Source organism: Nipponia nippon, unplaced genomic scaffold (assembly GCF_047370975.1).
Source record: "Nipponia nippon isolate SJK-2023a ecotype South Korea unplaced genomic scaffold, ASM4737097v1 scaffold_3, whole genome shotgun sequence".
Lineage (NCBI taxonomy): Eukaryota > Metazoa > Chordata > Aves > Pelecaniformes > Threskiornithidae > Nipponia > Nipponia nippon.
The window spans coordinates 34223089-34235181 of NW_028262347.1; the positions used below are offsets into that span (position 1 = coordinate 34223089).

At 38.6% G+C, this 12093-nt stretch overlaps 1 protein-coding gene across 1 annotated transcript in view; it reads right to left on the reverse strand.

The window, feature by feature from the left end:
- Positions 1–12093, reverse strand: part of NELL2 (neural EGFL like 2) — a 155529-nt gene that overhangs the window by 63330 nt on the left and 80106 nt on the right. Inside the window, exon 13 of the mRNA XM_087766512.1 lies at positions 4747–4872. Within this exon, the coding sequence (XP_087622638.1) occupies positions 4747–4872 (126 nt within the window). The remainder of the gene's footprint in view (positions 1–4746; positions 4873–12093) is intronic.

Below are 12093 nucleotides of genomic sequence, written 5' to 3' on the forward strand. Positions count from 1 at the left end.
TACAAATAAAAAAAATCTGAAATTGATGTCTTCATTACATCCTTTGTTGTGAAAATCAAAATGTAATTCAGAATCTATTGTAAAACTTGCAATAAACATGCCAGGAAGAAAGAGACTGGAGCTGTTTTGGAAGCAGCTATATGCTGTCTAAATCAGTCTTTTTGTGCCCAGGACTCTGACAGAGATAGATAGCACAGATTTCTTTTCAAATGTCTCATGCAGGAGTAAAAACCCTTCAATGTCACTGATTTTATGTCTCTCTTCTGTTTTGATCAATGATTGCTAAATTATATATGTGTGCATAGAATGGAACAATAAGGCATTTTACGTTAGCCTGCCAGCAAGCTGCGTGGACATCACTCACATCATAACCTGCCTAATCAAGGTTCAGGTATAATTTTTCAACATCTCCTTCCTGTGCTTCAGCTATCCTGTGCAAACAATGACATATTAATGCCAAGCTACAGAACATTTTCTTACTGCTTAGTAACATTCCCAAGAATGTGCTACCAGAGCTTCTGGCCCAGCTTACAGTAAGTCAGCTATTTTATGCACAGCTACGGTTCCACAACTGGATTCGATTACACAGCATTACAAGCAACAGTGTGACCTGAAACATATTTTAAAAATTTAACATTTAGTAACACACAGGGTCAGTTGTCACTTGTTTGCCCTATTCTTGTTATTTCTGAACTGGATTAAAAATCTGCCTCCTCCTCAGTTTCATTGATATTTCAGCCGGCAAGTTAAACCCAATGAGGCAAATAAAGACTTTAAATAAATAGAATAAATAAAAACTTTAAATTCTGCAGAAGACAACAGACGGTTGAATGAATAAATTTAGTTGCAAACACTGGCAAAAAAACAAAGTGCGATGGACACTGTACACAAGTACTGAGAGATTTGAACAGAACTGCATACTATGCAACCACACCAACGTAAGTCCTGGAGCCTGGGCCCTTAGTAGTTTTTGTAGTATGCTTGCAGTAGCAAGGTGCCCCTAAGATACTCGGGATTGCTTTTGCACACAAGAGATGTCTGTGTGAGGCTTCTGCAGCAGGGCTTTCATGAGTAGTTGGAAACAGGCATCTTTATAATACCCTTCTGCAGTAGCTGAGAACTGATGTTATCAAAGCTGATGCTTCAGGCTATCTCGAGGAAAAAAGAAAGGAGCGGTGCAGAAATTGTATCGTACAATGCCCACTTTTTGCATGAATTACATAAAACAGAGTCTATCCACTGGTATGAATGTAAAGGTATTTTGCATACCAGTGTTTGAATTGGTTTTAAAATACCATTCCTTTCACAGACCTCTTTCCCACTTTTCATTTCTGACAGATGTAAACACCAGGTTTTTTACAGACTACGGAATCCATGAACTATTCTGTGTAGCTTCTACAATAAATCTCATTATTAGAACAAAAAAGAAATATGGAAAACCCAGAAAATTCCCTTAAGGACAGTGCACAGCCTTACTTTCACAGATACGCCAAATTAAACAGGGTACTCTTCACAAAACCTTTCAAAAATATCTCCTTAATTTGCAGAACTCTGTCTCTCTGGTCTATCATGATTGCTTTTCTCCTTAGTGTTCTGCTTTTCTGCCAGATAAAAAGGCTTGGTTTATGCCCTTAACTTCAAGAACTAGCACCGTCATGACAAGAAAATTGAGCTTAACCAAAATAATTCCCAGCTGCAGTGAATGGGCCGTGAGCTCGTGATGCACAGTGAGGTGTGCTGGGCACGGACAAGTTGGTATCTGGATTCTCAAAGAGCAAAGATTTCTACTTGCTGCTTTCTACAATAATAAAGGGCAGATTAAATTGATGGACTTAAATAGAGCAAATGCAAGAGTGGCTGAGACAAGTTGAGATCCCTAACACACTTTACTGCCTCGATTCTCTAAACAAAACTTACATGGAAAGTACTTTTCCTTCTCAAGTCCTAGATATCTTTTGTTTAGCTGAATGTCATTAAGGCTCCACTTACATTAAAAACAAATGAACAAACAAACCAAAAAAAGACAATAAAGGGAAGTATAATGAGTTTTTCTTGTGAACTACTTGCTTTAAAATACCGCAGTATGCTTTAAGAGAAAATCATACTTATGAAAAGTCAGCTATACCCCAAGCACAACAGGCTAGACTAAAGCTGTTGGTCTGCCTGCAGGACAGCAAAGTACTGTCATTAGCATCATAAACTTCTTCCCACTGTTACTTTGCACTGATTTATTAACATACACATCTTTCACCAATGTCCTGTAAACACGGTCAGTGTTTCTACTACACCAAGCTTTTGCTGGTTCTCAGAACACAGTGAGTTTCTTCAGGAGAGACAATGCTAAGCAATCTAGTAGTTTAAAACTTCCATAGACTCCATGTTAAAGCCACAGCAACATATCCTCCCTACTTCTGTTCACTTTACCTCTTAGATTTATATCTGGGCAAACGGGTGCACATGAAAGTCTCCGAAATTAGGAGTGTTAATAGATGGCAAAATCAGCAAAGAGCAAAGAACATGCTGAGGGGTGAAAAAACTATAGCAGTCTCATGTACAAATATATACACTTGTCACCTGCTTTAATACAGTGCTATAATGTAAATGCTCTCAATGTCACTTATATAGACTAAAACAAGCACAAAATGCCATTTACTGATCAAACCACACGACTTTAAATGTATCCTGTGTTTCCTTCAATTTTTAAAATATAATTAACCTTTCACTCACTAGTTGTTTGATGGAAATGTCATGCAAGAGTCTCATAAGTCTACATACTTCAGAAACTGACCAGTGCCTCCACTGGAGGTGCTCACACTCGTTGTGGAACCAAAAAAAAAAAGTGACATATACACTTAATGATCTTAGCTTGCCATTCGTGGAAATTCTACCACCCAACAGGCACTGCATCCTCATGGTTGCCTCTCAGTATCCAAAAATCACTATAATTTAATTCCAGAAAAACTCCAGGTCCCAAATGACAGCGAGTGGCATTGCTCAGACATACAGAAAGTCACCGCGTGACTTACAGTTCATCTCGCCTAGTGAGTCTTAAGATTTGAAACCTTACGAAACTATTTCATCTACTTAGATTCCTTTTGCATTAACTTTTCCCAGCTTGATCAAGGGAAAGGTGGAAAAGGAATGATTCATTTTGTTACCCATCAGGCTGATTTCACAGGAAACTACTATTTACAAATGTGGAGCCAAACTCAATTTGGAATGTGAGATCTGTAATGAATTTCCAGTGAGTTTTACACCAGTTTGACTCTCCAGAGCTCTTGAACTACACTGAATTTCACAAATATGCGGAATGCAATGTGCAGAGTACCGAGAAATACCTTTATTATATTTATAGGCACCAAATGCACCTGTGAAGTTGTTTGTGATGGTTTACCATTTGCAGAGTTCAATCAGAACAGCAAGTTAAGGGAAGCAAAGCAGAAAAAGTATCACAGTGATTTAGACGAAGTCAGTCCTAAAATAATCCCAACATTCACACTCGGTAGGTAGTGAAACAATTGCTTTGCTCAGCTGAGAGCATGGAAACATGAGAGCGTGATCAGAAACATACTGGTTGCTTCAGAAAGGACCTGCTGCAAGCAGCCTATAACTTGGTCCTTTAAGAACTGGCTTACTGCAGTAAAATAGTGCTTGCCAGTGTATGTGAGAGGAATGTCAAGTACAGGTAAGGCAATACACACAAAAATCACACGCATGTGGTTTCAAATCCATGTCCCTGAGTGCTGTGCATGTTTGGGCAAGCAAATTTTGACAGTTTATGAAGAAGCTGTTTCTGTACCAAGACATATCATTGATGCTCAAAAATGCCAAGACATAATGGACAGAATCAAATTTACAAATTAACTTCTCCACATTCTGAATACTCTCATCCAATTATAGCCAGCTTTACTGTTAGAGAATATAAACTCCAAGAGAGTTTTACTGAACAAATATATCCTCTTATAGAAAGAGCTAATGCGTTCCCCTGTGCACACAAAATAGTGGTACTATTTTGTTCACACACATTTTTCTTCACTGAGTGTGCCACATCTTTGAATCATATTTGCTTTATCTGTCTAGTAGGAACAAACACATTCCTCCCAGGAACACTTACAGTCAGCCTGGCTCTGATATGGAAGGCTGTTTCAAGTGTTCAGTGTTCATTCCATAACCCTAAAATACCTTGCAGTAAAAGATGACTAGAAGACAGAAAGTCAGTATGAACCCAACAGCTTCTCTAGAGCATCCACTGGCAGTAGAGCAAGGGGGAAGGGACAGAGATAAGACCGACCCTGTTGTCCAGTGGCTCAAGGCAGGCAGAGCTCCTGCCCTTTGAACTCAGGATTCAGCTGGGGAACTTCCCCCATGCAAGAGAATTCACGCCAAGTGAAGTTGTACTGGTATGCCACATGGAAACCAAGTTAACCCATAACACTACTTTTGCTCTCTTATTTTTCCCTTCAGCCTTCTCCCTTCACCTTTTCTAGCAGTACCCAAAGCCATGCAGACCTGTAAGGCAATCCAGACTGCCTTACAATTTCAGGCAAATGATACAACATACATATAATCTGTAAAATGCATTAGCTTTTCTGCACTGTATCCTTGTAATTATATTGGTGTTTATTCTGTTTAACATTTCATGTAGACATTTTGTGACTCTAACAAAGATTAACTTCAGAAGAATCATATCAGTGCTCCTAAATACCATCATCCTGTTATTTCCTTTCATGAATATACAGCTCTTACCTGTACATGAATAATCATCGATGCGTATATATCCTGTTTTGCAGATGCACATAAAGGATCCTGGTGTATTTACACACATGGTATTCTCACGACAGTAGTGCCGTCCTTCAGCACACTCATCAACATCTGTGAATAAGGCAAAGAGGAACACGAGTCAAATTCAGAGGTGTTCTTTTCAATCTCTCGATACGCCGCTATTCACTTCCATCAGTAGTGGCTTAGACCAAAAAGTTACTTGAGCAGCAATGCATTTTGGAAAGATTTTTTACTTTCTCCTTTAAAACAACTGCTTGAAGTGTTCAAACAAGAGAAGTAGCAGGAGCTTTCTGTGAACAGCTGTTAGTGGAGTTACAAAGATTACATTGGCTTACATCTTTCCTTTTGAAGTGCCTATGATGTTATTCCTATGATTTAAATAAGAGCAAAAGAATAACTGGGGTCCCATTCAGCAGACCAACTGCCTCAGCACTGCAATGTCATCAATCACTGTACCTGTATAGTCACTGCAGTCATCAGTTTATGAATACACTACTATATGCATACTATATGCCTTTGTTCTAACAAGTATTGTTGTTTGGGAAGGAACTGTAAGGAACATGGTAAGATCTGAAAAGACACCAGAACTTACTATAAGTTCCTCTTAGAACTATGAAGTAGCCAGTCGGTAATTTTAATGTATATAAACACATAAATCTATATCTATACATACCTACCTACATATGTATATAGATACATATACACACACCATATCAAAGGAATCTGAAAGAATCTGATTTATATAAAGACCTTCTCTGGCAGAAAAAATTGCAACTTGATAAAATACTTGTTGGCGTGGAATACCTGCTGCAGTATTAAGCCTTAGAGCAAACTCCAGACATAAATCACTATAGGCATGGACTTCAAAACCTGATTGGTTTTGGTACTCCCTTGGGCTGCAAAATTATCCCTATTTCTTGTAGCAAGTTATACTACAGTGGTAAGACAGGCAAAGCACCGCAAATAACAAAAAAAACTTCTGCGCACTATTACTATGCTGCAAAGAAGAAAAGCTATATTAATTTGGAAGTGATTAGTAGCACGCTGTTCCTGTAATATTAATGATAAAGACAGCATTACTGAGATGCTCTGTATGTCTAGTTATATTGTCATGCAATGTGCCACTGAACCTTGCTACAAAAGTATGTTAAAAATCAAAGGGGTGGATTGTTGGCTTGTTATTCTTCCTGCTCATCAGTTTTGATTTCCTCCCTGTTTTCAATGATATTTACAGCTTTCAGAGTTGAAAATAAAATCTCTGGATGGAAAACAGTGTTGTGTTCCAGAGTCTGATTCCAGAATCTGAACTCTGATTCCAGAGTTCAAAACAATAGACTGGATATATAGGGTTAACTTCTTAATGCTGTGATGCTAAATGTCAACAGTGTTAACTACTGTACTTTACTCCTGTTTAGGTTGTATGCTTATCTCCCAATTCTTCCTCCTCTTCCCAGTGCCTTTAAATCAATACCTACTTACCAACTGCACTCATTGCCTGCTTTTTTTTTCCCCTTTGCATTCCCAAAAGAAAATTCGCCTTCCAGAACAAAACAATGCGACACACTGAATATTAGTGATTCTGTAGTCATTTCCTAGTTTCATTCAGTTTTAGAAAAAAAAAACTTCTCTTTTCCCCAGTTTCTCTGCCCAGTGCAACTGTTCTGCTAGGTTCTGCTGGAGAAGCTGGGGCCAGTTGACTACAAACCATGAAGGTGTTCACTGCGAATGCTCAGGGTGGTGAGCCCAGCCTGCTTTGCACAAATTCAGTTCCTAAGAGTTTCACGGCCAATATACTTCAGCTGGTTTTCTTCCCTTCCTTTCCCTGTAAGGTCTGCAGGCTTGGAAGAATCATACCTCTGTTAGGGTGTTTGGAAAAGCTAATTTTGTAATTTTCATGGACATACACACACACACAAATAAATGTGTATTTACAGAGAGCACAGTGAGCATACTAAGGCTCAAAATGCATTTTGTCAAAGGCACCTAAGAAAGAAAAAGAAAAGTGAAGCTATCACAAGACTACAGCAGAGGCAGCTGGTTTTGCACGGAAAGTAGAAAATGGCACAGATCTCCTGACATACAGATGTTCTGCAGAAACATAAATTTGTAGTTCCCGAAACCAGCCAGCAGTTACAACATATGCCTCAGCTACTACCACAAATGATGCAACTTGTGTCTTTCATAGTTCCAGTTCACAACTCCATATTAAATTAATGGTGTTGATTTGTATTTAAGTAACATCAGTCTTCGAGTAATTAGAGGCCTTATGCTCTTGGCATCAACAGACTGCCTAGGAGCTGGCTTTGGCACCCTTGGAAAATTCTACTTAAAGATCCAAAGCCTCAAAAATATTAAATAGAACTTTCTGAAAACTATATTAATGATTGCTTTGGCAGGTAAATAGCCACAGGAGACCTAAAACATTAACGGTTTTCATTTTGCAGTGAAAAACTTAAAGCCAGAGCTACTTTGATTCAAACCTCCTAATTTAGAAGTGTTCTAAATAAAAGCTTTCATTTTGCCAACATACCACATACTGAGGTTTTGCAAAATGTTTTATTTATAATTGCATTTATTTCAAAACCTTGCTTGTTCAATTGTTACAAAAAAAAAAAAAAAAAAAAAAAAAACACCCACAAGTGCTCAGGTTAACTTTGGATTGAAGTGTTTCATTTGAACAAATCCAATTTTTTTTTCAAACTGATTTGCAAAGATACTGTCCACATTTTTTAAACACTGACTGGAAAACACAACTCCTTCCCACCCAGCTCACTAGAGAACCTATACAGAATGCAAAGGAAATAAAGTTGTTGTTATTATTGCTACTATTCACATTATTATATTACATTGGCACCTAAAGACCCTAATCAAGTGTCAAAACTCCATTGCTCTACACCATGGACACACAGCTGATAAGAAGTTGCTTTTACAAACAGTTTGCAACTTCAGCACTTAATTACATCACCACTGGACACAAAAGATAATTAATACAAAAAGGATAAAGTAACAGTCAAATGACAACTAGTCACAAAGAGATAGACCACACTAAAAACACATAATTCCATTCCACTTTTAGCAATGTATATGCAAGCTTTGTATACGTTAGGGTAAGGTATTACAGATCAAGGAAGACTGAACTGGGGCAGGGAAAGAGCCCAACATCTGTTCTCTTTCAAAGCTACCAAAATAAAAGCCTTTTCATCCTGCTTACTGGTTGAAACACTGATGTAGCCTTTTATTCACCTTTAGACACAAATGCATTAAGTACAACAGAAAACCTGATGCATTTCAATATCTAAGAAAGCCTACAACATTTATCTTAACTTTCCCCTGCCAAAAAGCCTAGTTAGCATATTAATGCACATTAACGTCTTACTGTTTAGCCAGTAAGATGCTGAAGTCAGTCAGTTCAATAGGGTGAATGCACCACTCCAATGGCTCTACACACTCAACAATATAGACTTGTGTGCTTGAAGTCTGTGATGTGACACTGAGCCACCAGCTGTGATGTACTGACAACAATGTAGTCATGGAGATCATCAACCTGCTCTGTTCCCAGTGGAACAGATAAAAGGTATCTCTGGGAAAACTGGTTAGTGCAAAAATGTTTGGAATCTGCACTTCAGTGATTTATTTATATTTGAAAAAACATCAAGACCAAAAAAAAATTACTTTCTTTATCACCCCCAAGCACTCAAATGAAACTTATGCAAAATATATAACCTAGGAAAAGTCTCCCTGTATCCCTTCCTCCTGTACCCTAATGAGTTTGCTTCCCCAGAGTGAAATTCCCAGTTATGTTTTATAATCCCATTAATAAGAAGAGAACTTGACCTGCAATCTATAAATCATTGTTGACCAAAGCCTCACACTAACAAACAAAGCCTCTCCTTAGGCCTCGCTATCCATCATTGCCTTTATCCACCACAAAAGCCTGCCAGAACAAATGAGTCTGGTACTAAGTCAGTAAATCTGGGCTGTAAAGAGAGGAGGCTATTTCCAGAACTGAGGATCCTTTATGGATAGTGTCCTGCCTCCAGCCATTCCCTTTAAAACTCAATGGCATCTAGCATCAGTGATCTCCCTGGTCACACTTACGGAGACATATGGTGGGCAGGGAGATGCTCTTGAAGGATTTTTGCAACAAATAGTATTAAGTACCTAGGAAGACAGCAAACAGGAGCATAAAAAGCTTTATTTATAAAAATTTATTTCATAAGTGCATCAAAAATTGCCCTGAACACAAGACCAGAGTAGATTAGACCTACAATTTAAAAACAAAACAAACAAAAAAACATGTTTTGTGTTAATGAAAGGTTCTGTCTTCACAGCCCAGAAATATGAAGGCCCACATTTACATGCTGAAGACGGTAATGCTTTTTCACCTCTCCCACACAACTTCATCAGCAAACCTCCATCCTGACATGAAGGCTTCACTGCTAAGAACAGAGGCATCATTTACCCACCATTCCTGCAAATCGCGTGCCTCTCTGCTGAGAATCCCAAGGATGGATGCCAGTAATGACGGTCACCATAAAGGGCCTTCAGGCCCTTATTTTTATCACTACTGACCTGACTTATACAGAAATAGACAAGCTGGGAAAGGTTGAGACTTCCTCATCTGGTCCCTGACCTAGAAAAAGGGCATCACAAGATCAGCAGATGTTACTAACCAATTAAGGGACTACAGAAGAGGAGAATGAAGAGTGACCCATCACAGCAATCCATACCATTGGAAAAGGTAAACATAGATTTAAAACCAACACAACCTGTCCTGCATCCTGGACAGGGTCACAAAGGAAAAAAAGCTCTGTCCTTTTTCTTTCTCTTTGTCTTCCTCCACCAGCGATAGCACTTCTTTTCTCACCTTCTACCTCCAACATCAACCTTCTCTGTTGCTTTCCTCCCTCGCCCTCTTTCTACCTGAAAAAGTTCGGTCCTGTCTCCAGATCTTGCTTACCTTGTCTCTCCTGCTGTCTTCAACCCATCCCCTCACCAGCTCCTCCTCCTTAAAAGAAAAAGGACAGACCACAACTTCCTTAACTTTGAAGCAAGCTCCCACCAGCTTACCGATCTGTGAAAGTATTGGGTTTTTTCCTTTCACCACCAAACAGACTAACTCATCCTCAAACTCTTCCTTCCAACTTGCTCAACTGTTTAGTACATTAAAACTTCCCAGTCCATTGCTCCAATAAAAATGCCCTTAGTAGGGTCTCTCCCAGTTCCCCCAACCATATTTCAAGCTCCTATTCTCTCCACCTCCCTTTGCTTTCAGCTACAACCTAGCTTCAGTATCTCGCATACTTTCGTTTTCACAACACTATGCTCCTATGCGTCTCTTCTTGCATATACCCTTTCTCACCCACTAAGAGGACAAAATATCTCAGGGCTCTGGCACAGCCCTTGCTCCTTCTCCTCCCACTACTCTTTCTAGGCTCTTCATCACCAGGTGAGCCAATGGTTTAACTACTACTGTTACTCCAGTCAGTCACAAACCGATCACTGCACTTTTGTTTTGCTTTGCTCTACCAAACCCAGTGCAGCAGTTTTTCCAACTGACGTATTCCACAAAGGACGTTAACATCAACTTCAATCAAAACTGTGTATTTTCTCACAATCTCCCATGTTATTTATCCCAGCTGACTGCACCACCATAGCTGTCATCACTCTTAGCTTCTGTAGATAATCTTTGACTTTTTCTTCCCCTGTGCCTTTGCTGTTACCAACGGGCAGTAAAAGGCCTAGCTCCAACAGCAAAATTACCAAATGGTCACGCATATATGATTGACCTCTGAAACTGTCTTTTTTTGCTGTTGGGGTTTTTTATTATTTTTATTTTTGCTTACCCTTCTGCAGTTATGTGTCTCTCCTCCCCCAAAAGAGAAAAGCACTAAAACCTAAGGAATCACAATATAACTAACCTCATGAACCAACTACAAGAACACACCCTACGTATTGAGTTAAAACATACAAAAATAACTTCAAGCATACACAAAGACCAAACATAGAAAATAAAATAACCTTTCCACCATCCCCAGCATGCTGCTCCGAGCAAAGAACCTAGGCCACTGACAACTCACTGTAGCAATGCATAGGGAGGGTAAGAGGAAATGGGCAGCTATTTGTGTTTATTGATTTTTATTGAATTATTAATGGACCTTAAGAGAAACTGGGTGAGTTGGATTATAAGTGTTAGCACTGTTGTAACTGAACTCATAAGAGGTTGTTATATCTTGACTAGCCTGCTAAAGCATCAATTAGACTAAAAATAAATTCTAATTATTGGATCCTCACACAAGGTGTGTTCTTTCCTTGCCCATAATTAAACTACATCGATAACATATACACACACTGTATACACCTCGGTGCTCTTCCCTTCCCGTTATTTTAAATCTCTGATCTTTGCTTAAGTTCATGATTCCTCTGTCCATCTCCTGCAGCCTGAGAGGGGGTTATTGGGACAGAAAATACGCTTAAAATAAAGGCAAAGTCACTCAAGGTCTACATTCCTTGACAGAAGCTCTACACAGCTTTGAAATGACACAATACAACATTACAGCATTTCAGAAATATCACTTTTAACAGTACAAAGAGTTGTTTTTATTTCAACTTGCCCCAGTTTTTGGAAAGGAAGACAGACCGTTGAGATAAAACCATCCTTGTTAAACATGCAGTAGGAGATATTGTTCAGCAGCTACCCATGCAAGTGAGACTCATGGAAGAAAATGAAACCTTCATCTCAGTCTCATGAAAACATCACTGGACTCCACATACATTATGTAGTTTAAAAAATATATATCATAGGAAATTTTTGAAAACAAATATTGTCTGCCATCATGTAATGTTTTACTTGGCAAACTGCATCTTCTTACTATTTAATATCTTATAATTAATTCATATGGTAGTGTATACACGATAAAACAAGTAATTATATATAGTTATCTGTCAGACATGAAAGCATCCCAGGGGGCCTTTCCTTAGGCACCAAATAACTAGTCTGATGTAGCTGCATACTGAGAATAAAAAGGCTGTTGTATATGATTAATTAGTGAATTCTAAATATCAGAACAACTTACTGAGACTCCAGTTCATGATCCATCCCCCTTCAGCACTGCACTCAGTTAGAAATAAGTTTTTGAATTTGAATTGCAAAATAATCTTTTTTTTTTAAAGTATGACAGCTTCTCCATCATTTTGAACTGTGAATGTCAAGAACTTAGAAATACTTGCCACTGTTAGTGTTTTTGTTTTCCCCTATTTTAAAATGGGAGTAAGGAGTGTTATCTTTATACAGAAACTACAAGTATATAT